We start from the raw sequence: 27,277 nt of genomic DNA, 5'->3' as shown, positions 1-27,277 counted from the left end.
AAAGTGTAAAAATAAATAATATTTATAAAACTGTATTCACGATCGCGAATAATCGTAATAATATATAGGCTTAAACTAATAATAAAAGTAAGGTTAGGATAGTAGCTACTCCTAGCTTCATTAATTATTATTCGTTGAAAGTACTTGACCGTAACACCATGGTTAATATATTATTATAAAGTATAGACTCATCAATAGCAACGCGCAAGCATATTTTTGAGTCATTACAAGACTCGCAAGCCACCAAATGTATTAATAAATATAGAAGAGCCAAAATGTAAAAAAAAAATACATATTATCATATCATACATAAATCCATAAAAAAAAATGAAAAACAATTGGAAGATATAATTTATTAGGGAATCAAGAACACCGTTTATTTAACTGAATATATTATTAGTGTAAAATTACAAATTATAAGTTTACCCTACTTTTGTTTTTAAAGAACTTTATTTTGTAAGAATTTTCTATTACTTAGTTTTCTTATAATTTATGATATATGTATTATTTAGTTTGTTCATTGTATTTTATTAAACCGCAGGTACCTATCTCATAATAAATTATTTGTTTATTTGTTTGAAACTTATTTTAGGTATGGTTATATATGAAACAGTCCTAGAGTGTTGATGATTCCACTTACTAGTTGTGATCATCAACTCAATCGACCATCTAATTTAATCATATTCCATTTAACAAACAGTAGAAATCATTAATATATATGCAACAAATATGCATTTAAAAAATTCAAATTTGTATTAAGTATAAAAAAATATAAGATAATAAAATATAATATAATATAAATCTATAAATAAGAATACGTATAAATATATAAGTAAACATTACTGTTAAAAAGTAAAATAAAATATACAACTCAAAATGTGTATTTATTCTTTATTCTTAAAATTTCAATCAGAATATTGTTAATTTTGTTGAAATGGTTTACACTCTTTATCAATTGTAAAAGAAAAAGTTTTTATTGATTTTTTCAGTGATTTTGGAGGAGTTGAAGTATTTTCAAGAAGAACCCTTGACAGGAAAATAAATGATTATTATACGCTATCTATTGATAAATTTAAATATTTTCTTAGTCTGTACCAGTATATATGCACTACAACAGATATTTAGTCAATGAAAGATAGATGTTTTATTGGAGTCAGTCACAGCTCATGTGTTAAGTTATAAGGATTTTAGTAGGATATCAATTGAATTGGATTCTACTCGTTTTAAAGGAGTTCATTCTTATAACTGCTTTGCAAATATTTTACTTAATTTACATTTAAAACAAGATTTAAATATTTCTAAAATAGTTCCTACAGTTACAGACAATGGCTCTAATATCGTTAAAGCTTTTAAAGAGTTTGTAGTTAATAATGATAAAAATTAACTAGATAATACTAACGAAAATAAAGATATACAATTTATTGAAGTAGATAGGAATTCTGACAATAATGTACAGAATTCGCCTTTACCATACCATCAACGTTGTGCAACACGTATATTAAACCTGATTGCTAGTACTGATATAAATAAAATTATTTAATATAATATAACTCTAAAAAAAAAGACCATCCAGCTCTAGCTAAATGTACATTGTTGTTGAATGTTTCTAGGCGACCAAAGACAGCTGAAACTATTTTTCTATATTGGGCTTTAAATTAAGCTATCTTTGTATAAAACACTGGAATTCATTGTGCGATGCATTATGTTTAATTTTAAAAAATAAGGAAAATTTTTATGTTAAATTAGAAGTTATTAATAGTATTGCTCAGTTAAAAAGTTATGAGCTAGATTATTTATCTGATTATGTAGATATTTTAAAACCATTATTCATATCACTTGACAAAATTCAAGGTGAACAGAATTGTAACTATGGACAACTTATTCCAACACTAGTCACTAAAACGTAGTAAGAAAAAATGCTGTTACAACTTATTAGAAATATGGCTATTACTCAATCTTAACAATATTCGTCTATGAATGATCAAAGGCAAATTATGACACATCAAGCATGTTTGAATATATATAGCATATTTTAGAAAGTTTAGAAAAAAAGTTTAAAAATTATTATGAACTTTACCCTGATGTAAAACCTGCTAAGGAAAACACAATTACCTGCAATGCAATTAAACAAAATATATTAATCGGACCAACAACATATCCTGTCTGTTGATGTAGAATGCAAAAAATTATGATACACACTAACGCAACAAAGCTGGATACACACACAGTAAAATCAATAACCCTCAAACAAAAGGCTTCTCATGAGATAAAAACATTTAGATCTCCACAATGTATCACTTATTAAAAAATAAGAGCTAAACCTAAACTTAATTTTAACTAATTCATATAAACCTATTTTAAATTTAGTCATCGAATAAACTACAATAAAGTAATAGGCCAACAAAAATATAACGAATTGAACAATTTTACAATAAAAAAACATTTGATTTGGATCTGGATTTATGTCCATCAAATTATAGACATTAAATCTCAAATAAATCAAAAGCTATTTTCAGTTAAACTGTTTTAAAACAGTTAATATATACAAATAGTATCAACATCTTATATATAAAAAGTACACAACCAGCCTGAAAGCAAGAATCCAAAAGAAATAAGAAAATTTTAAGATCAAACATCATCTTTTAACAGTAAGCTTAAACTTAATGAAAAAAAATGTATTAGAAAACACCATAATAAAAGAAAATTAACATAAACACTGTTTTAAATAAAGCAGAAATAAAATTATCCAAAATAATTTTTAAAATAAGAAAAATTAAATTACTATAGTAATAAAATTAAAACATCAAAAACATAATTAATTAAAAACAATAATAATACCTAAATCACACACATTTAATTGTTTAGTATATACCAGGAGTAGGCCACTGGCATACCCCGGAAGTCACAGCTCTGCATCTCGTCAATACATCGTACTTGATTAAGTTATTTACTATAACAGTATTTAGTATATATTATCATATTTTGTACTATTATTATAATTATTAATAGAAAATGTATAATTCATTTCATTTTTTAAACTCAAATAATAATAGTTTAATGCACTACAAATATTTTATCGGGCAGCTAATAATCAGTTTTAAAACAATTTCAAAAACGTAAACTTAACAGATTTTCACTTTGAGGACACATTGTGCATAAGCTGTTCTCCAAGAATTCCCAATTTCAAAAAAAACTAGCTCAAGAAAAGAAGTGCAATTTTTCACATTGCTTGTTAAATTATTGTTATTATTATAAATATTTACCTAATATTGTCATTTATTAATTTTAATTACTAGATTATTATTTTTATTTTTAAACTGCTATTTTTCTAATTGAAAAAGATTTTTTCACTGGACCTCATTGAATAATTATTTTAATCTTTAATGCTACGATAGAATTTACTTTCCAACCCCTGGTATATACTAAACAAAAAATAATATTTATTATAACTGTTAAAAAATAAATGAAATTTATAAAAATTGTAAACATGATTTTTAATTCAATATTACCAAAATAAAAAATGTTTGATGTTAAGTACTTATATATTAAAATTTTAATTTTATCTCATGTTTTTTTTTCATATATTTTTTAATCATCAGTTTATTAGTTATATAGATATATAGTGACAAGATCATAAAAAATTTAAAATATACAGTAATAATTACAAAAATATGATCATTAGTGACATCAGAAGAGAACATACAATCTAACCTTCCTCTGCTATTAAACGTTTACGAGGTTAATATGAATAAAAGGTTTGCCTTTAGAATAATTTTCCAAATATTATGCATTTATAAGATATACATATATTAAAATCTAAATAAGTTGAAAATATAATACTAATACAGCTAATGTGAAAATTTTAAATTGTGAATTGGTAAGTAAAAATATACCGTAAAGATGAATCAATTGTTTGAAATTATTAACAATCTGCAGTATTTATTTTTTGAAACCATTATTTATAAGTTTTCAAATTATATTAAACCATGTTTTAAAACATAAATAATTAAATAATTATTTTAACAAATATAACACAATTAAACATAAAATAAAAAGTATAAATAAAATTTATACAGAAATAATAAAATAGCACATTATTTCATGGACTACATAAACGTATCCACATGAACCTTCATGTGTTAGAGTCACCATAACCATAACACCTACTCCTTATGATTAAAGCATATAAAAGAGACATTACGACAAAAGCTCAGGTGACAGTTAGGGGTATTCAAGACATTCAGAGGCGATTCATTTAACAATTCACGGTATGGTTTATCAGTATTTTGGAGTCTAGTGGGAACGCCACTCAGTATACTAATTTTAGTATAATAATAATTAATAACTTACATTGCTCGACATGTATAAATATATACATATAGCTATGTGTACTTAAGACTAATAACAATATTAAAACCTTTATTAATGAATAATACTAGGTATTGTCAGAGTCGTTTGATACCTATGTAATTAGACATTAAAACATAAAGATAACATCTGACGTACAACAGAGAGTTGTATTCAAATGGTAAATACAACACTCACTGTAGGTACTTAAATATTAAAGATAAAGGTAAGGTAATAAAATCATAATTTATACAAAATTAAATACAATATTATGCTCACCGTCAGCATCAGTGAAGAAGATTTATTCTAACCATGCTCTGCTACTAAATGGCAACTATTGTACTCTTTAACCATGGTTGGCATCGGCTGTCCTCGATCCTCGCATAACTCCATTACTTCTTTACTACAGATAAATAACCATGATAAGAAATTAAACATATGAATATATTAACACGATATAAGGAGGACAAACCACCAGTAATAAGTGGCAATTAATAACAAACGGAACGACACAAATCATTAGAATTGTTGTATATAATTTCTGCTAGTTACATGCAACAAACACATAAGTAGGTACATGCGCTATGCACATCATAACTCGACACGGGTCGAGACGTTCGCACGAGGTCAAAAATTACAAACAAAAAGATATTACTGGTAAGATTCGATTTAATATAGTTTCCTAAGAAGATAAGGCAATAACTAAATTGACAAATTATAAAAACTCTCGTAAACAAACACGTAGCTACCTATACTCAAAAAATATATACTAGATTTACTAACCTTCAAAATGGCCGACATTAATACGAGACGTGTGAAACGTGGTACCTACAGGAACGAAAGTAAAATCACAAATGAAAGGAGTCGACAACCACACTACCACAGCCCACAGCTAAGAAATAACGAGCGATGATAGGAAGGGCGGGCAAGATGGGGGTTTAATGAAACAGTGTGGCCAATATAACACCAACAAGTGGCTTATTAACCCACCGTTTTAGATAATGTATGATATGATAAAAACCATGTATAGATAATACAGAAAATTGTATACGGTTTGTTGAATATGGATTTTATCATAAATATCTCATTTTCCAAATAATTTCAATTAACTTCAATCAAAAATGGCTTGACAGTTTCACTGAAAATTAGGAGATTCTATTTCCATCTAATCTTTATAATTATAATATGATAAAAACTTATATTTCAGTGTTAGATATTAAATTTTTCTTATCCCAATCATGTATCATTATAATCACTATAAGTGCAGAGAATTATTTGATAAATTATGAAAGAATTAAAAAATATTTATTCAATCACTCTAGTGTGGTTGTGACAATTTAGATCCCATTGATTACTTTTAACAGAATAATTGAAGAACAACAAGTCATATTAAATTATTTCCTACACATGAGATATAGAGTTTAAATCGCAGACCTTACACCACACCCCCGAACGTTTCGTCACGACAAAATAACCAGACCACAAATGCCCAGTCAAGGAGAGTTCTAAGTGACAAGATATTTGGTCAACGACATACATTGATAAAATGAATACCTTAATTATCAATAAACAATTTAAAATTTAATAATTGTCCAACACGAACCTTCCGTGAACAATATCATATCGTCAGTGAACAATAGATGATTATAACGACTGTATGTGTGGAAAATTATTAGGTAAATAAAACAACTATTCAAATACTCTGGCATGGTTGTGTGAATTTAGAATTTATTGGTATTTTTTAAGAGAGTTAACTCACATTAACTGAAATGAATAAATTTATGCCATAAAAACATTAACAAGTATGAGTTCATTCTTCATTATTCTGAACATTGAATGTTTTAGGTTTTCACAGTATTTCGAGGTCACTGCCATTGATCAGCAAGTCATTCACCATCAATGGTTAGAAAAAAAATAGAAAAAAAAATAATAATATGTTATATTGTTTAAATAAATGAAATAAAAAGTGTTATTATTAAACGTCACTGGGATTCAGGAAATCACAATGTATTATTAATCTGGTCAACAGCACATAATACATTGTAGTCAGAAACAACCATAACCACCGAGAAAAGTTAACGATGATGTTCATGACAAACATTTAAAGAAAATTATTCTTTGAAAAGTGTAAAAAACACATAAGTAATCAATAAATGAAATATTGATTTGCTTTAATTTATATTCAAATGAATTCATGATATGATAAAAGAAAATTGATAAAAATGATTTATTGATATTGCAAGAAATTGTATATGGTTTGATGATTGTGTTAATTATCATAAATATTAAAATATCCAAATAATACCTATCAAGTTCCATCAAGAAATGTTTGACAGTTCCATTTAGTATTAAGAAATTCTATTTGGTTCTCATATTGCTTTCAATTCATATAATGATATCTTTGATTTAAATGTAGACATTATAGATTAAATTATCCCTATACCAAGTATGTATAAACAGATAATTATAAAAACTGAACGTGTAGAAAATTGTTTGGTAAATAATGAGAGGTTTAAAAAAAAACTACTCAATTATTCCGTAGTAGTTGTAACAATTTAGAACCTATTAATATATTACATATACAGTAAACTCACATTAAATGAAATGAATAAATTTATGCCATAAAAACATTAACAGTTATAAGTCCATCATTGTTTAATCTGAACGTTTAATGTTAGGTTTTATCAGTATTTCGAGGCCACTGCCATTGATCAACAAGTCGATCACCATCTATGGTTCTGCAAAATAAAAAAAAATAATATGTTAAATTGTCTAAATAAATGAAACAATAAGTGTTATTACTAGACGTCACTAGGATTCTGGAAATCACAATATATCATTAATCTTGTCAACAGCATATAATACATACTAATTAGAATCAACCATAACCATAGAGAAAACTGAACAATGATGTTCATAACAAACATTTAAATGAGCATTTAAAGAAAATTATTTTTTGAAATGTTTTTAATACATGAGTTACTAAAAATTGAAATATTGATTTGCTTTAATTTATATTTAAAAGAATTCATGATATGATAAAAGAAAATTGATATAAAAATGATTTATAAATAGTACAAGAAACTGTATATATTTTGATGATGGCGCAATCATCAAAATATTTCCAAATAATTTCAATTGATATATAAAAACACAATTCAATGCTCTATCCCTTGAACTACCAATTTATAATATTTTGATTATAAAATAAAAATATTGAGCATTTAACTACCAAGGAAGAACACATTATTTTAACAATTTTCCATAACTTTTAATTCTATAGAAATATTTTCTTTGAAATTACTATTTATTTATAATAAGAATTATTTTAACTAAATGCAAAGATTTATTATTATATTGATTTCATTAAATTAATAATAATTTAACTCATCTTTAAATTTAATGAATAAAATACTCTAAACAAACTTTATTTTTTAAAATACATAGCATTAAATTAATGAAGTATTCAGCTTTTAAAAATATACTGTTAGCTCTACTCTGTTAAACATATTTTCATTAATATTATAAACAAAATTATTTTTATTAATATTGGCTGCAATTTTATTAATATTTCATAGGTACTTTACTAGATTATTACGATTTTAAAAATAAAAGCAGTTCCTTACATGTTTCCAATTCTGTTTAAACTGATCCCAGACTTATTATATTCATACTTAAGATTGGAACTTCATTGAAAAGAACATCTCTGAAATGAACTGATAACATTTTAGATAGTTAGTTCAATTTTTTAATTTGAAGTAAATTTTTGCTTTATGCACTATTTTAATAATTAAGTTATTAATAGTCATAATTTGTATCAAGTTTAAAAATCAAACTATTGTACAAACTACAAATATAATTTTTAATATTATTATAAATATTATAGTAAGATGTATTAGTTTAATCATAACAACATCTAAGTCTCAGTCATGACATTAAACATAATTAGTAAGCATTATGCCCAATTTCAAAAATAGTGGCTTTTGTATGAATTACTTTAGATAGTATAGACTAAAAAGTTATAAATTGTATTATTCTATTAACACAAACCATAAATGTAAATATTTGAGTTCTATAAAATTATTACGCTAAGTAAAATAATGTAAAACTAAATTTTAGATTCTGAAATTTGCTAAATTGTACAACTTTTCATCAAAATTAAATAAATTAAGAATACACATTTAACTGTGATGAAAATGCTAATTTAAAATTCGAAGATTTAGTTAGGTACAAATGTACAATGACTTTTAGAGTTAGAAAGAATTGAAAGAAAAAAAATTTGGGAGAAATGATAGTGATCCCATAATTTTTACATTGTGTGAATAGAAAATCATCTATCTGGTATTTTTATATACCTATCATGGAGCTGCTGACAGACCGTCCTCACTTCGAATGTTTTTCATAAATATTTGATGATAAATAATTGAAATCAATTGTAATACTAATACACCCCATAATAATAATCCACTTGACACCTGATGTACAGCAAAGCGGCACACATTTGCTTACTTTTTTCCATTATTATTTCAGATTCAGCGCCTGAAACTTACTTTATTTTGTTAATAATTAATTAAGGTGGCTTTTTGTCGTTATAAGTTTGCCCGATTACTATCATACAAATATACGGTTGGGGTAGTGTGGTGCAATAGTTTTTTTGTCGGGTGACATTTTGTCGGCTCATAATAATGGTGTTTTGTCGAATAGGCTTTTGTCGTTATCAAGTGACTTTATGTTATGTGGTCATTTGTCGGATGGCTTTTTTGAAATGTCAACACCTTTTACTCCTCCATAGTGATTAAACTAGATATTAATTTATTAATATTAATTGTTATAATAATTTATTAAGATTATTCAGTGGATACCGCGATTCAAGACGTTAGTACTATCAAGAAATTCGTTGGTCCAAACAGGACGTGTAAATACAAGTATAAAATAAACAAACGAATTTCCAGTATACTATAGAATAGATAAAAAATCGTGGTTACACTACTTACTGCTGCAGTCGCCGAGCGTACATGTGACCTCGTTATCTGTGCTTTTTGTCGTATTATCTTATCACTGCACAGCGAACGCTGAAGCTTGTCTCCAGATTCCAGATTTCGCCGCGTAGCTAGAACGTTCAACGTACGCCGTTATTCATTTGTCGCCCGGGCCGTCTTACAACCGACTGCCGTACAACGCCAACGTACGAATACGCCTGCCGTTCCACGACCGATCGTTTTTACGGTACCTTCGACTTGTCGTCATGGACAATCTGACCATTGCAAACGGTGTGGTAAGTTTCCGGACTAAACGTCCGCGACATCGTAGTTTCTTCGATCCCACGACATGTGTACCTTATTGCCCAACCGTTAGTATTACAGTTAATGTAAACGTGTATGTCTACTTACTCGCCCGCCGCCCTCCGAAGTGTGTTTCGAACGGCCAACGAAAGCGGTTAATAGTCGAGTTCAAATAGACGGTTTTCGTTCACGGGTACAGCACGTACTGTTGTATTCGTAGTAGCTATACGAACTAAAACTTAAGTTTTTTGGTCGAATTTTCTTTCGTAATTGTACAACGATCGTATTGTCATTTTCACCATAGGTACCAAAGTACAAACACAAAGCAATTTGATTTATACATATTATGTAAATATATATTTAACTTTGGCTTTACTAAGTAGTTGTTAAATACGATCAATTGTTGACAGTTCTTGTCAATGTTTATTCTGTCTAGCTAAGAAACACTTTGCTTTTATGCATTCCTACGTGAAACCTTACACTTGTGAGACAATATGAACTATAACGAATGTTTTATGCGTATGGACAGAAGAACCAAATTGTTTTTGTACCGAGCCTAAGTGTTCTCTCACTAGATAGAGCAAGGTACCTAAGCTGCATCTACTGATAGAATAGTAGTTGACTGAAACACTAACTAGTCTTGCTCGATAGCTATATTTTCTATTAAGCTACAAGTCGCTTATCAGATTATTTCATCTGTCAGTTATATGCATGTCATACTCTTGTCCATGTTTTTTTCTGTTAGCTATTATAATCTTTTTATTTTATAATATTTAGTTTACTAGATATGTTAGATAGAAATTGTTGTCACTTACTGGAGATAAAAAATATGGCATTTTTATTTCGCATGGGTATTTTGGAAAAATCAAAAATTATTGCATAGTATAATACTTCAATATTTTTTAAATAATGTTGTTGAGCTTATAGTTATGTACAATTTTCTTGGTAATATGTCAATTTATTTTTATATTTTTATTCTTACTATTTATTTTTACTATGACAAATGCATAACAATAATTTTTTGGTATATTTTTCAGCAAATTTTGACATTTTTGTTGCATATTAGCATACTTTATGGCCATATTTTGTAGTTTTTTATTACGTATTTAAAGCCTTTTATTATATACACAATCGCAATTACTATAATAAGTTTCCTGACTAATAGATTAACTTTTAAACTATATTATAAGAATATTAATTATACTTGATTTAATGTGAGTATTATGTTTACAGGGAGCTGCAGAACTTTCTGCAGGGGCTGGTTTACTTTCAAGACCGGCTGATGAATATGGAAATGATGCAAGTATTAATTCTTATTTATATTAAAGTGAATTTTATTAATTATTTATTTGCTTTACAGGGAAAAGTTGAAATGATGTGGGCCATCAAAGCATACGAACATGCAGAAATATATTTTAATGTAAGTACACTAAAACTTTATTTTTACATCCAATGTTATCACTTTGACTGCGGCATGGTTTTACCTGAGTGGGTCCCCTATGCTGAATATTTTTACAAATTACGACGTATGAACGAAGTACAATTATAAACATTATTATGTGAAGAAAATTATCAGTGTGGCTCCACGTGGAGCCGATTTCAAGTAATTTATAATAATGTAAAATATAGGTAATAATAGCATAATTATATAATAGTAAGTATAATGATATTTATTTCAAGAAATATGATTATCTTACATTTATTACGAAAAACGATCATCTAATAATAACTGGAATTTCAAACCACCACGAATTAAATAATTTCAACTTCTTACCTGTGCGGAGGAGTAAACACGTATGGCTTGTTGTATGCTGGTATTATTGGGAGAGGTCAGAAAGTAATAAAAAGGTTGTCGACATCCGCCGCATAGAACAAATATGATTTGTTGATGTCAGCAGTCAAAGTTTAAGCTAGTCATGTTTATATTGAAATTCAATAATATACTTATTATATTAATATATACAATTGACAAATATTGAACAGTATACAATTTATGATTTTTATTATAAAAATAATTTTAGTATAAAATTATATTGTATTAAGTTTTTTTTTTTTGATTTCAGTTGATATGTTCTGTTGATCCAAAGTTATTAAGATTGACTCCTCATGACGAGAAGATTTATAAAGAATTTAGACGATTATTTCCCGATCTTCAAATAGAAGTTCTTGATGAAGAGGATGTAAAAAATGAGTCATCTAAAATGGTAAGTCTTTAAAATTTTACAATGGAGCATTTAAAATGTTGATGTTGATGTTCTATAAATATTATAATAATGATGTAAAAACGTGTGTATTTATATTATAATTCATAATATTATTATTATACATACCTAAAATTTAATACTGTATTATTATTTTTGTCTTAGAAATGGAGAAGATTTTGTGATCTTTATAAGAACATGGAAAACTACAATTTTGGCACATTAATCAGAAAGGATGTACACGGAGACTACAGTGAAAGCAACAGCTTTATAGTTATAAGAATACAATTTTATGCTATTGAACTGGCAAGAAATAGAGAAGGACTAAACGATATTCATTTTATTAACAATATTTATGATAAGGAAGACTTTGAACCTTAAATATATGTATATTATAATATATACATATACATTTCTAATTTGACTTAATGGTTTATGTAATTATCATAATTTTGGCGATAAAATAAATTTAAATGTTTTTACTTAATCCTATGGAGTTATATAATCTTTTACATTTAACGTTTTCATTTATGTCGATTCTTTAAATTCTAAGAATATCTTTCATAGTTGCACGACTATCTAGACTTAACTGTTAAAATTAGTTAATTGTATCTTTACATTATTAGTCGTGATTTTTACAGCTGTAAATTTTGATCACTGATCAACATGTCAAACACATTTCTTGTCACACAACTACACAAGATTAAGCTTTTCAGACTATATTTACATACAATTTTTATTTATTAGATAGGAATGATAAAGAACATTATTAGTCCACGCATATTATGTGTTACATATAATATAATATCTTATCTTATCTACATAATTCTTTTTTAAACATATATTTTAATAATAGTACTATTTAAACTAGATGTGTTTTATCCTGTTATTTAATTTAAAGGTTTAAGTAATACAATTTATGTCAATTAAGGCAAAATGCATACAAATCAAACAGCATTTAAATATTTAATTATCATGACAATTTCCAAGAGATTCAGCTCTAAGGCTCTTATTCTTTATTTTTTGAAATACTATAAACACAAAATGAACTGATAATAAAACTAACAAGGAACGACTAGAGGTACTTATAAATGAAATTACATTTTTTATGAATCAATATTTCACCAATAAATACACAGTAATTAGTAAAAAAAATATATAATATATAAACAATAATTATGATATACAAATGTCTAACTTTATCTTAAGTAGGTAGAATATGTTTTTACTAGGTAAGCTGATTATAGGTTCTTACTGCTTAATTAATTGTGTAATATTTATAAGAGAATCATAACTTAGAACACTCAAAAAACAGAAATCAGAATTCTAATTTCGAATTCATAGAACTCAGTAAAAATTATTATTTACATTAACAATTATTAATTAATAAAATATATTATCGTTTTTTTGTCTCTGATTATTCAGTGATCAATCTGTTTATTACTGATTCATAGAAGGTGAACCATTTTTTTTTGTTTTTCATTGTAGAACAGAAGATAAACATTTTATATTGCTATCTCTCAACCTTATTCAGAACACTACCCATTATATTTTAGATATACACACACACATAGCCTATCCATTACATACTATTTACGTTTAATACTTATTTAAAATAAGATTTATTACTTTTCTCGACAAATATATATGTATACATGTTCATAAGAATTAAATAAGTATTAATAGTATGTATTACTTTAAGTTAAATTAACACATTTAGGGCATTTGTAGCGGAAGTGGTAAAAAATGTAGTCTCGCAGGGTTATCTATTCAAACATGTAAAAAACACATTGTAGTAAGGAATGTTTAGCTTTAAAAATATGTAATATGTAATGTTAGAGCTGTACATAGATAAATTAAAGTTATTTATATATATATATAATTTTTTTAAAAAAAAAACAATGATTTTAAAGAGTATTGATGCATTTACCATTTATTAAATATTGCAGTTTCATATCTATACTACATTTTAAAATTTAAACAACAATTCATACGTTAAAATTTTACAACACCTGTAAATAAATAATTTAATATTAATGATATCACTATTTAGATCAACAACAAAAACAAATCAACAAGTTTAGGAAGCATACAATTTTATATCAAACAATAGTAAATGGAAAATCTGATTATTTAACCTCTTATACTACAATGTATAATATATGTTTTGTGTTGACTATTGTTTTTTTTCCAAATTTCAGAAATTGGTTCATTTAAACTAAAATATTTTTAATACACTTTCTTTAATGTTAATAATATAATACACATGTGATTTGTGTAGTTAAGGTATTAGAAATTATCTTCCATAAAAATTGTAATAAATTAGAACTAACTAAAATAAACTGCACAATTAGTTTTTCTGTTTGAAGTAAATATGTTATGGACTACCGTTTAATTTGTACATTTGTACATAACTCAATTTAATGGCAACATTAAACATTACCCAGACTATAAACTTGTCTAGTCTAGTTTAGGTAATGTAAATTACAATGGTTGTTTTTTTTTAATACATAATTTTTGTCAATAAATTACCTATTTACATTTTTGTTTTTAAATATTTGTTCCAAAAGTTTAATTTAGACATAACATGAATTTTTCAAGAATATTACTTTATACATGACTGTACTGAACAAGTAGTACTAACACACATATTTATGTATGATTGTAATAGATAATAATTTGGTAGAAGTTCCCATCACAGCTGTAATACCACAAAAAAATAATCTTAAAATACAAATATAAATATTACAATATTTTAAAACTTACATTATAAACACTTATCATATTAAATTTGTAGATGAAAAAAATTTGACAATTGAAGAGATTAAATCGAAAATTTGATATAGATATGTTAAATACAAATATAAAAGTGAACAATAGTTTCATATTAATAATGATAACCTTTATATAAAATAAGAGCGACCCAAGCAGCGATTGGTTATTTTTCAGTGAAGTTCTGGTCACTCACAATACTAACCTAACTTTTTCCTACTTAATTGATTAAAATTAGCCAATATAAAAAACAACAGAACAATGCTAAACTAATTACACAAATCAACCGGGTGGTTACTTCTTCTGATGAATAAAGTTTTGTATCATAATATAACCTTAAAAATGTATGTAAGCAACATAAATCAATATTGATAGAACTCTTGTACCTCTTTAAAGTTGGCAATTTAATCAAATACCAAATTTAAAAATTATACGGTTAAAATTATACTCAATACTAAGGACAAAATATACTCAGACTAGAAATGTTCTATAATCCTCTGAAAAATAGAGTTTTGATGAATTTCTCTAAACAAAAATATTTTTTATAGAATCCTTGATAATCAAGACCGATGAAAACTAATTTAAAATATTATATACAATAAAAAAATATTAAATTATTTAAGATTCAACTAAAATATAAGTAAACAAAATTGACTAGGTAAAGGTAATCACGTTCAATGGTAAGAAACAAAAAAAAAGTAATTTTAAGACAGGATGGTTATATATAGAGATCAATAGAAAAAAAGGTTATTATATTAAGCATCCACTTTTAGTAGCTGAATGACCAAGATCCCATTTGTCCAATACAATGACCTATAAAAAAAAAAAAAACAGGTTTACAGGTGTTATTATCTTCTGTATAATATATACCAAAATAATTTATACAATATATATTAATAATTGTTTTGAATTTTATGGTTTTATGTTAATATAGATACAAAAACAAAATGATTATTCATTATAAGTTAGTTCAAAATAAAATCCCAACAGGTTATTAACGCTAAGATAACCCAATTATCAAAATATAAAAAAATTATACATTGATACTTATTCGTCATCACTATTATAGTATAATCTTTAATATTTTAAAATAAACCAAACATTATTATCACAATTACTACAGGTTAACATATTTCAAGATAATTTTTTAATCAGTAAAACAAAATATTATAAATTTGTTTGCTAAATAAAACTGAATGCATGAAGGATGTGCCAAAAATGTATTTCCTGTAACTGCAGGTAATTATTTACTTTTTTTTTATTTGCATAATTTTATAATAAATTTCCAAAATATTTGTTTCTAAAATTACTCATATAATTTAGATTTATGACTCACATACTCATATTTTCTATAAAATACTGTAATTTTCGTAGAAAATACCAGATTTTTGATGGGAAAATATACAGGTATTGCTTTTATATGCTTTACACTTTATATTATTTTATTTTGTAAATTAAAAAAAAAATGACCTCGAATAATATAAAGTACTTCTAACTTAACATAAGTCACAATAACTAAATAGTTTTCCAAAAAATCATACTTAGTTGAGATAATTGATTAGTATTGATATGGTGTTATAATAGATAAAAAAGATTATTAGATATAAATTAGTCAAGTGGAATTACATGGAGTATTTTTTTTTAGGTGAAAAAATATAAAAAATATTTATTTATTGTGAAATAAATAATAATATAGTGTAGATAAGTCAACTCATTTCTTATATAATAAAGTAACAGAATAAGTGCTAAGTTAATTTAACTGATTAATGAGATGAGTTAAGGTACAGTAAGATTTGCTTAAAAATGTATCAATACTTATTTTATTTATTGCATTGCAGTTGATTATTACTTATTAATTTTGACATTGATTATAAATACTAGAGAGCCTATATAATATATATAATATATATGTATATATATATATTATATAGGCTATCTAATAAATACTAGTGTTTATAATCAATATTATTAGTATAAACCATAGATTAATAACCACTATAGATAGATAACACTAATGTAATTATTTTAATTTTATCTGGCTCAATAAAGGTGCCTGGTGGTAGAAAACAAACGGATACTTATTTTTTACCTTCTATTACCGACCACAATGCTCTACTAGTGAGCTAAATCCAAATTGAAATAAGTAATAAATGATTGCATTGGTATAGCATATTTAAAGGGTTATTTAATTTATGGTCATACAATGAATAATTTGGTTAATTCTAAATGGCTTGAGTCGAACAAAATTAGTAATAAAGCTTGATTCCAAATCATTAAAAACTTACTTTAGTCTGTTGCAGTAGATTAAATTCATAAATAGTGTACAAACCATGCATAATTGTGTATGATCAAAACAACTATAGTATTAACAACTTTCTAAATGATGATTGCATGCTAACAAAATATCAAAAAAATGATCTATTTAACATGGATGATTATTGTAAATGAACATACCATCTTCATCAAATGTAGCCAGAGTCAACTTATTTAGCTTATTACATAATCGAGATTGAGGCTCACTGCGGAATAAATGTGCCAAAGGTATTTGTGATCCTATACATAACATATTAAATAATAATAGTTTATATTAAATTAACTAAGTTGATTACCATCTCCAACAGAAATATGTTCAAAGCCGCCAGTTCGATCTACATCATCATATTCATTCATAGCTAATTTATGTCTAAAATCTTCGACAAAACCCGCAATTAGAGCATCTATCATAACAGCCTAAAAACAGGATATTTAAAAAAATCAACTTAATAGTGTATGTGTTATGAAATGGCAATTAAATATTAATAACTATATTTACTTGTTTAGAAAATACTTGTAAAATTTTTGATACTCTTGTTCCATTTTCTAATATTAAAAACTGTAGAAATATACATGGTAAACAATGATCGTTATCTTCTTGAGATGGCTTAGCAAATTCCCATGAAAAATCTTGATACTTAAGACCCAACAATAAACTCTAAAATAATTAAATTAAAAATTAGAAAGTCTACCAACTATCACAAGTATTTAAATTTGAAATAAATTACATTTTCCACACAATCTAAAATATAAACTCCTTCAGTGTTGACTGCGATGTAAATAGGAACATCTTTATGGTTAATTAAAGACATCAAACCTCGAACAGGTTGTTCAATTTGACCATGGAAAAAAGCACATCTAAACATTTTTAATTCATAGTTAAAAGTTTTAAAATTAAACAATATAATTATAATTTTAACAATATACATGTAAAATAGAACCAACTGAAGAAATTAAACTAATACTGTAGTAGTAGTCATATTAAATTCAATATAAACTTAGCTTATAATTGGAACAATGAAGAAACAATTTTTAGTGGACATAAGTTATTTAAGATTTTATAACATAGTTAAAATATAAGGTTTAGATATAAGAAAAACCATTCAAAGCTCTGGATATAGCTCTTAATGATCAGTAGGCATTTGGATGAACTAGGTAGACACTAGTTAAGAAGACGTTATATACAAATATTTGTTATCTCAGTTTTTATACAACATTAATTTTAGATTCAGTATTATCTATTTTTTACCATTATTTTTAATACTAAAAGGTTAAATAGTTTTCAAATTTAAAGGTTAGAATATAGGGTTTCACATAAGGTTTTTATGAGGTTCTAATTATAATTAATTTAACATGATAGTAGTATTGATTTTTTAAGACTTAATTATTTATGCATTTAAAAATATTTATAACTTGCTTTAAAATTAAAATATTATAAAAAGCATATTAAGTGAATCCTTAGAAAAATGTTTTCACTTTTAAATTTATTAATAGATCAATCTCAGATGTAAAAGTGAACAGAGTAAAATGGATTATTCTGAACATACAATTGGCTATATTATGTTATATGTAATAATATGATGCTATTAGTAAGATGGAGATGAAAACAACAGCACATTTTTGTTTATCAGCTTTAAATACATGCAGTAATTTAATAACTGATTTACATTGATATATTTTAATCAAACCTACTTATTGTAAATATAAGAAAATTATGTTTGTTTTTATTGATATTTTATATATTTATAATTTGTAAAACAGAAATAACACATGCAAGTATAGTGTCTTCTTAAGTCTGAAGTCATATGAGTTTTTTTTTATCCAAATTCTTATTTAGATACATTTTAGTTATTTTAGAAAAATAAATATGTATAATTCTCACCCATAAAATGGTAGCATGTAACAGCACTCTAAATACTTGTGGTAAAGTCTACGATCAGATCCAGTTATCTGAATGTGTTTTAAATGGTCAGCAAGCCGTGAATGCGGTGTACTTTTTCTATCAAGATTTAACCATGATGACCAGCTTTTGTATAAATGAGATGGCAAAAATCTTTCCCGGTTATCTCTATAAAGTTGTTATAAAAATAGTGTTCTTAATTTTATACAATACTTAGAATTTTGAAAAAAAAAAATTCAATATTCTTAATACCTAAAAAAACTTGAGGTGTATTGTTGTAAATTGTTTGGACCTAATTCTATTCGGCACTGCAAGCTAGCTAACATTAAACAGTGGTTAACTTCAACAGGATATCGACCTTGCAATACATTATATTTTGCTTCTGCGTACAATAACTCAATAATTTTTTGGTCCCTTAAATAAATGTAATTTTAATGAAAAGTTTTTTCTTTATAAATATACAAAGTATACACTCACTTAATTTTTTCTTCGTCTTTTCTAGGAAAAAACACATTTCTTTGAAAACTCAAAATGGGTTCCTTGAAAATAATTTTTTTAGTTTGAATGCAATATTTATCCTCAAGTGAGGACCATTTTTGAAAGACTGTCAATAATTTGTGATGTGGTTTTAATTGAATTTCTGAAAAAAAAATAAACAATAGTAATACTAACATTTTTAGTAAATTTTATTATACACTTGATAATTACCTAAAACATTTGATTTCATCCAAATCGTAAAAATATTCTTAGCAATTCTTGATAATCCTAAATTTTTTTGTTGTATTATAATATCAACAAGATCTGATACTGTAGTTGTATTTGCATCTTCTATATCCATATGTAAGACTATGTCAGCCATTGTATAAATATATACACTTAGGGCTATAATAATTAAAAATTAAAATTAAATACTGTTTAAATTAAACATTTTAAAATGTTATGATACATTTTAAAGCTATTAAAATAACAGTTAAAACATGACATTTTTAAAATAAAATTAGACTTTTTAATTAAATTGATAATATCCATTAAAAATTATAAATTTAACAGGTTATACAAATTATTATACAACAAAATATATGTAGTATGTAGTATGTACCATAGAACTAGGTATTTTAATGTGTCCAAAACAAATATGCTAACTACAGGGGTGTGTTTGACTATGATTAGTAATAGTAGAGTATATTTTACTCTCATCATTATCAGTAGAGTTTAAATAATCAACCTATTTATTTACAGTCATCGGGGTTAACCTGGAGTCAATTACTCAGTTACCTAACAGTAGTGCGGAGTTAACTTTGTTATCCCGAACAGCGTTGGGTAACCAGAGTCAAGTTTTCTAACGCACCCCAGTATGATAATCATAAACCACAGAATATACAAATAATAAATAATTAACAATAATATAACTACAATGCTCACGGTTTTTTTTAGGTTTTGGAGCGGTTTGGAATGCAAGTGGAGCACTTATTATTGGCTTGGAACATGATTGTATAGGATCATTAAGAGAATGATTGAGAGATCTTTTGTGTTCCAATGACCGTTTCAGTTCTTTCCTCCGCATAGTACTCGATTCGGTTCTTACTGCTCTTGTATGGGGCCAATTTCGGTTTTGAGGAAAATCACTAACACAAATAAAAATCCAATACATTAATTGCATCGCAGAATAGACTGAGTGCATCATATTATTACCTATATTCATCGGGCGGCCGTATGAACTGTTGCCTATTTCGAGGATACTCGACAGGAACAATTGTAATGTATTTATCTGACTCCATTTTTGGTTCGTTTCAACTTATTTCACAAAGAAGAGTGTAGTAACCCACTCGTAATGTATTAAATTACGATGTGCCTACAATATTTTACAATAACGCAACAAGTAATAAGAAGAAGCACGATCCAGAAATGATTTTTTGGGCAAAAATAAGCTGTATAGTTTGTCGTGTTTGTACACAATCAGCCCAAGTATTATACTATCGAGTATTGACTATCATAATCATTATAAAATTAATGTTATCAGTCTTGAACGTAACGTTATCATGTACTTGTTGTCAGTGTTGTTTGTCACAGACATTTCTTTATCATGGTCACAGACATCTTAGACTTATCTTAAAGTTTAGACATCATTTTGAACATGATCACCGTCCACCGATTCACAGACATGAAATATTCTAAGAGGATTGCATGGATAATAGATATTACATTAATTGGTGAATTGGTTCAATACAAATAAACTTATAATGCAAACCACGTACAATTTATGACGATCTATTACGAGGGTCGAGGATTAAATCCGAGTTAATAGCAAACATTGTTTGTCGTGTGGAGTGCCTTTTATCGTATTCTGATAAGTGATTGACTTTTGAAATTATACATCAAACATCATAGGTAGATCGTGTTTTTATGGAATATGGAGGTAACGAAACCAAACGAATTGTTGGCTATTTAGTTGACCAATGAAGAATGACAGACATTTACATAATATGAATCTACTCTTTTAGATTCTAAGCAAAACAATGAATGTATTTATTTTTTTAAGATATACATATTATGTGTGTGTATTTTTTACCGTCTGTCAACATCTATTGGGAAGTAAAAGTTCTTTAGTTTTCAACTTGGGGATGGTTTTTAATAGAAAATTTGATCTAGTTAGTAAATTAGGATAAAACAAAAACCTTTTTTAGTTTCTTTTCTATGAATATTGATAAAAATTATTCGATGGGTAAATACTAGATATGCTTCACAATTCAATTCAAAGCTTCTTTAAGTTGTTAATTTCTCAACTAAAGATATCAAAAAAATAGTCACAATAATTTATTTATTTGTTGTAAGCCTTTAAAGCTGAATTTTGAAAAAAATCATTCAATAGGAGTAAATTATTGTGTAATTAGAAATTTATATATATATATATATATTTTTTTATAGGTAGCTACCTAAGATTTGAAAAGTTAAAACAAGATTATCAATAAATTTTTCAATCTATATGCTTAGCTTATTTGTTTTCAATAATAATTGCTGATACATTCTTTGGGCTTAACATTTTTGAAAATTGAATACAAAATCCTACATAAGTTGTTCTTATACATGTTTAAAATTTTTATAAATACCTACTTGAGCCCAATTTTTTTTTAAATGAATATGAAAAGTTGCTAAAATTTTCAAATGCAAAACATTGCAAATTATTTTGTTATTAGAAATTTGTAAAAAAAAAATTTTTATCAAAGTTTTGAAAATTTAAAACAAAATTTCTCATAAGTAATTCATACTGAAACAATAAAATCTAAAAAATATATAAAGGCAATTTTTTAATTTTAAATAACAATATTAATTATTTTACATATATATATTATATAAGTTAATATAATATGATATAAATATTAGGTAAATATAAATTGTTGTAATAATTAAATATAAAATAAATAATATAATAAAGTATTTTTTTCTGAAAAAAATTTTATCAACCTACTGGAATCACTATAAATAAAATAAATTTATACTTTAATAACTGTACCAAAAAACGTATTATGAAATATATTCAGTGATAGAAGCTGAATAACCATCTCCTCTGAATAGTTTTCCATGTATAATTCATTAAATTCAAATTGTGCACAATGCACATTCATAATAGTGACACTACTCAATGCCTAGTGTATAGCAGAGCAGTACCACACTTCCTTACATTTTTTATTTAAAATTCACTGATTACTTATGTAATTGGGTAACCATGGCTATTATATAATAAAAATGTATTTACAATAAGAACATTTAAACATAATTGCTACTACAAAATTTATTAATATATATTTTAATTTTTCTTACACAATTATAAAAAATAAACAATAAACAATAACTAAACAATCTTATGGAATCCTTAATTCATACAATTAACAAGTTGCAAGAAGTTTTTGCAGTGATTGGTGATCATAAAATTAATTTACCCCAGATTGTTGTTGTTGGATCTCAAAGTTCTGGTAAAAGCTCAGTCCTCGAGAGTTTAGTGGGTAAATCGTTTTTACCAAGAGGTACTGGTATTGTAACTCGTGCTCCGCTAATTCTCCAAATAGTAAGATATAATAAAGAAGATAGAGATTCAATGTTGGAAATAACAAAAAATGATAAAATAAAAGAATGGGCATGGTTTTTACATAAACCTAACACCGTGTTTCAAAATTTTGACGATGTGCGTTTGGAAATTGAAAATAGAACAAATTATTTAGCTGGTCACAATAATGGCATAACACATGAGCCAATAGTATTAAAAGTATATACTCTTTTATATGATCTAACTTTTGTAGACTTGCCAGGACTTACCAAACTTCCTGTTGGTGACCAACCCGAAGATATTGATGAACGGATTCAAGATTTAATATTAAAATATGTTCAACAACCAAATTCTATTATTTTGGCAGTAGTTACTGCCAATACAGATCCGTCTACTAGCGAAAGTCTTAAGATTGCCAGGAAAATTGACCCAGAAGGGGTCAGGACAGTAGCTGTAGTAACCAAGCTAGATCTTATCGATAAGGGTACAATACAAGACACAGTAGAACTTCTTTGTGGTTACAAAATTCCTGTTAAGCTTGGCATAATTGGAGTTGTCAACCGAAGTCAAAAAGATATTTTTGACAATAAATCCATGAAAGAAACTTTGAAGTCTGAAAAAGAATTTTTAAAAGCCAATTATCCTGAAATTCACAAAAAACATGGTAATCAAATGCTAGCTAATACTCTGCAGAATATACTACTAATGCATATAAAAGAAACATATCCGGTGTTACGCAAGGAATTATATGATACCAAAGATCGATTAGAAAATCAACTAAAAACATTGAAAACGCCGGACCAGAAGGTTTCTTTTGTTTTAGGTTTATTAAATGATGTGTGTAAATCATACTGTGATACAGTTGCTGGAAACAGAAAAGATTTATCTGAAAGCGCACTTGTGGGAGGAGCAAAAATTTCTCAAATCATACACAATGAATATGTAGAAAAATTAGATAAAATTGATCCGCTTCTTGACTTAACTGATGAAAAGATAGGAAACATTTTATTAAACTCAGCAGGAACCAATAAAAGTTCATTTGTTAATGAGAAGGCACTAGAAATTATGGTAGGCAAACAATTACAAAATCTTATTGAACCAGCAATGATTTGTGTTGACCTAGTCGGTGCTGAAATGTTGAGGATTTTTGAATCTATTGATCAAAGTATTTTGGATACACTCAAAAGATTTCCAAAACTGAATACTGATGTAAGTAATATTTCATAGTTCATGGTACCTTAGTTAGTCTAAATAATTTTTTAAATTTCATTCTTTAAAGAAAATTATAAATTATAATTATATAGTGATAGTGAAAAATTAAAAGTTTCTATAGGTAGTTAATATTTTTATTTTACAAAAAAACTAAAATTATTAATTTTTGTTTGAATACTTATTTTAGATAAATTTTAACTTTAAACCCTCATTAAAAATTAACTTGTGTTTACTCTTAATTATTTTTTTAATATTCCTAATAAAAATGTATTACAAAATCTGTAATTGATTTCCAAGCTTTTTGACATAGATATCAACAAAAGTAATTATACAAAAATAAAAATAAAAAAAGTTGAAAATTGTATATGTCTATAAGTAGGTAAAAAGCACAAGAATATTTGAAAAATTTTTCTACCTGTGTCAAAAATTTGCAGCTATAAATATTTTTCAAAAATTTCAAGTATTTATACATTTAAATTAATTTTGTTGAACACTGGTGTTGAATAATTTCTGTTTTATCTTTGTATTTTTAAAAAAAAAAAACTTTTAATTGAAAAGTGGTAATGAGTATTTTCTACTTAAGGCTCTCCCAATTACTATCTAGAAACATTTTGCTAACAAAAAACACATTCAATGTTGAAGATTAAAACATTATTTCTGTTATAAAATATAAATAGTATCTTCAGAATCCACACACAAAAGAAATAATAATAAACACATTATTAAGTCATTAATTAATTTATCAATCCATTCAGAAATTCAAAGTAAATAATATATATGTAGGTACTACCTTCTTATATTGAATTAAATAATTAAATATTTTTACTACCAGAGAACATCACTAAAATTTAACTATATTTTTTTGAGACTAGGTACTATTTTTCTTTATATTGAATTACATACTTGTAAAAGTATAAATATATTTGAAACATTAACTTTTATTCAATTAAAACAGAAATTAAATTGATTTTGTATTTAAATGTAAAATCCAATTTAAATTATTTGCTTTTAATCAATATTTAATTTAAATTAATTTGTTATACTATTTGAACTTTGAATACTAGTTTAAAATATAATATATATATATATTTAATTTTAAATAATTATTTAATCATAGGAACTAATTTTAATAAATATTGCATTTTAAAACCTATTAAATCTTATACAATTAATTGAAAATTAAATACATATATAATAATTAAAACATTTTGTCATCATTTATAAATATTTTGATTTAGGCTTAAAATAAATAAATATCTATAGTAAGTTAAGATAAATCACTTTCTTAAAAATATAAATTTTAGCATCTAGGCCATGAAAAAATAATTGTTTACTTATATGTTATTAATTTTGTTTTATATATAGTATATTAATTATAGTGATACTAAAAATATAGTAGAAGATACTTCATAATAGAGAAAGTTTGTTAGTTGTATGCTATTGTTCTAGTTACTGAAGGAGAAACTATGGGATATTGTATTTGTTTGTCGGAATTTCATAAATAAGTTAGGACGGTTAGATATTTATAATTACCTACACCGAAGGTTGGACAATTGGTTGGAGTCTTTATTTTTGCATATTGAGTACATAAATTGGGTGGGAGAACCCTATACTGAAATGTGTATAGAGTGACATCTTTTCTTCTACTTATTATTATACTAATTATCTTAAGACAGCAGTAGTTTTTAACATTTTTTTTGCCACTTCATAAACTTTTTGATTCCCCTCAATCTAATTTTAATATCTAAAAATTAATGATGTTTTGACAGTTATTTTAAAATTTAAATCACTTGGTTTTGTTGTTGATTAGACTTTCCTAAGTTTCTATAACCTTACTTAGTTTATGGATGAATTTCAACCTTTGGACACATATTTCAACAGTAAATATTACAAACTAGTTATTCCACGTGCACTTTGTTGCTCATTAAAAAATTAATAATGATAACTCTACATGAATAATATGTTTTAATTTATAATAGCTGAACAACAATTAAATAAAAACAAACAACAATCAAAGATGTTTTTCTGTTCTTATTGTGAAAAATTATTATTAAATAATAATAATTTCTTTCGCACTAATTTTTATTGCAACTTATAATAATAATAATTAATATTATTATTCTTATAAACCAATAGATTTCCATTGAAAATCTCAAAATCCCTGTTTGAACATCTCCTGGGGTTAGACCTCTACCTTTTAAATTAGCCTATCTTCTTCCCAGAAGTCTAATCTATCTCTGTACCAAATTTAATCTTATCGGTTGACTGGTTTAAGAATGCATAAAGAACAGACAGGCTGACAGATATTCATTTATAAATATATATATAGATTACAATTATTTTTAGTTTGTGAATAAATAAATATAAATTGATAATTTAATACAATAAGCAATTATTATTACCTACATATGCTAGGTACCTAGATTATGATTGTTTACAACATAAAAAACTAAATATGTAATAACAATAATTTTAGGTAAAAATGGTGTTGAACCAAATGATTGATTACACATTACTAAGCATTAAAGAATTTATAAGATCTTATATTGAAACCTATCAAGCATGTTTGAATACAACAAACCCAGATTTCATCTTAGAACTAGTTAAATCATCTGATGTAATTCAAGATGCATTTATATCAACACACGTAACAAACAAAAAAGGTTTGACAAATGATGAATTTACAAGAGCTGAAGAAGAAAGAACTAAACAATTATTTAAACAAATACTATCAGGTCTTAACGATCTAGATAAAACAATGGAATCTTCTAAACAAGTCAAAATGCATAAAAATTTAACACGTTGTTACTTTGAGTTTGTCAGAAAAAATGTACGAGATTTTGTGCCAAAGCGTATAATATTTAAGATGGTGAATCATGTTTTGAACAGTATAGACCAACATATGCATAAATTAGTGTTTACTCCATACGTAGTTAATCGGTCTATTGATCAAGTGCTTGTTGAAGAAGAACATATAGTTGATGATAGACACAGAGTTGAGCGACTACTAGTCGCTGTTAATAAAGCTTTGAAAAATATGGCTGATATCCAAGTACATTAAAATTTGATTTTAAAACTGTAATATAACAATCTAAAATGATTTCAAATAATAAATTATACTATTGACACATTTTAAATCTTTACAGATCTAGTTGTCATTGTTTTATAAATGTAAGATTAAATATAATATTATATTAATTATTATGAG

General features: G+C 25.7%; 3 protein-coding genes and 1 long non-coding RNA gene across 6 annotated transcripts; 2 read left to right on the top strand and 2 right to left on the bottom strand.

Annotated features, from left to right (window-relative positions):
- Positions 1 to 931: 931 nt before the first annotated feature.
- LOC126552023 (uncharacterized) lies at positions 932 to 8,943 on the bottom strand. The gene is made up of 5 exons (XR_007605879.1): positions 8,703 to 8,943; positions 7,974 to 8,063; positions 6,942 to 7,085; positions 4,627 to 4,750; positions 932 to 1,026 (listed from the first exon to the last, which is right to left on the bottom strand). It is a non-coding gene; the product is annotated as an uncharacterized LOC126552023 (long non-coding RNA).
- Positions 8,944 to 9,207: 264 nt separating this feature from the next.
- Positions 9,208 to 12,317, top strand: LOC114120667 (protein PBDC1). The gene is made up of 5 exons (XM_027982638.2): positions 9,208 to 9,622; positions 10,863 to 10,928; positions 10,990 to 11,049; positions 11,693 to 11,833; positions 11,996 to 12,317. Exons 1-5 carry the CDS (start codon positions 9,593 to 9,595, stop codon positions 12,209 to 12,211), a joined length of 513 nt encoding a protein of 170 aa, XP_027838439.1. The 5' UTR covers positions 9,208 to 9,592; the 3' UTR covers positions 12,212 to 12,317.
- A 302-nt stretch (positions 12,318 to 12,619) lies between these two features.
- LOC114120668 (FERM domain-containing protein 8) lies at positions 12,620 to 20,812 on the bottom strand. Of its 3 annotated transcripts, XR_007605876.1 has the most exons (12): positions 20,508 to 20,812; positions 20,238 to 20,440; positions 19,524 to 19,697; positions 19,293 to 19,455; positions 19,068 to 19,229; positions 18,798 to 18,983; positions 17,644 to 17,773; positions 17,415 to 17,573; positions 17,212 to 17,332; positions 17,057 to 17,155; positions 16,888 to 16,996; positions 12,620 to 15,415 (listed from the first exon to the last, which is right to left on the bottom strand). XR_007605876.1 is itself a non-coding variant. In XM_027982639.2 (11 exons), exons 1-11 carry the CDS (start codon positions 20,591 to 20,593, stop codon positions 15,372 to 15,374), a joined length of 1,527 nt encoding a protein of 508 aa, XP_027838440.2. In that variant the 5' UTR covers positions 20,594 to 20,812; the 3' UTR covers positions 12,622 to 15,371. The 3 variants fall into 3 exon arrangements, 2 of the variants coding, with proteins under 2 accessions (XP_027838440.2, XP_050062453.1); XM_027982639.2 differs by lacking the exon at positions 16,888 to 16,996 and having other exon boundaries at positions 12,622 to 15,415; XM_050206496.1 differs by lacking the exon at positions 12,620 to 15,415 and having other exon boundaries at positions 16,282 to 16,996.
- A 1,725-nt stretch (positions 20,813 to 22,537) lies between these two features.
- LOC114120671 (dynamin-1-like protein) lies at positions 22,538 to 27,206 on the top strand. The gene is made up of 2 exons (XM_027982644.2): positions 22,538 to 24,066; positions 26,546 to 27,206. Exons 1-2 carry the CDS (start codon positions 22,678 to 22,680, stop codon positions 27,128 to 27,130), a joined length of 1,974 nt encoding a protein of 657 aa, XP_027838445.1. The 5' UTR covers positions 22,538 to 22,677; the 3' UTR covers positions 27,131 to 27,206.
- Positions 27,207 to 27,277: the final 71 nt, after the last annotated feature.

The sequence above is a fragment of the Aphis gossypii genome, chromosome X (genome assembly GCF_020184175.1).
Source record: "Aphis gossypii isolate Hap1 chromosome X, ASM2018417v2, whole genome shotgun sequence".
NCBI lineage: Eukaryota > Metazoa > Arthropoda > Insecta > Hemiptera > Aphididae > Aphis > Aphis gossypii.
Note: the sequence above shows the minus strand (reverse complement) of the source record. Positions and strands in the feature narration are given on the sequence as shown.

Bases quoted from the DNA above. Each gene is read 5' to 3' on its own strand.
- LOC114120668 (XM_027982639.2), bottom strand. From the start codon at position 20,593: ATGGAGTCAGATAAATACATTACAATTGTTCCTGTCGAGTATCCTCGA. The intron at 19,456-19,523 runs GTAATTATCAAG...TTTTTTTTTCAG, and splicing joins GATGAAATCAAATGTTTTAG to AAATTCAATTAAAACCACAT. The intron at 17,156-17,211 runs GTAATCAACTTA...TGTTATGTATAG, and splicing joins ACATATTTCTGTTGGAGATG to GATCACAAATACCTTTGGCA.
- LOC114120667 (XM_027982638.2), top strand. From the start codon at position 9,593: ATGGACAATCTGACCATTGCAAACGGTGTG. The intron at 9,623-10,862 runs GTAAGTTTCCGG...TTATGTTTACAG, and splicing joins TGACCATTGCAAACGGTGTG to GGAGCTGCAGAACTTTCTGC. The intron at 11,834-11,995 runs GTAAGTCTTTAA...TTTTTGTCTTAG, and splicing joins AAAATGAGTCATCTAAAATG to AAATGGAGAAGATTTTGTGA.
- LOC114120671 (XM_027982644.2), top strand. From the start codon at position 22,678: ATGGAATCCTTAATTCATACAATTAACAAGTTGCAAGAAGTTTTTGCA. The intron at 24,067-26,545 runs GTAAGTAATATT...CAATAATTTTAG, and splicing joins TTCCAAAACTGAATACTGAT to GTAAAAATGGTGTTGAACCA.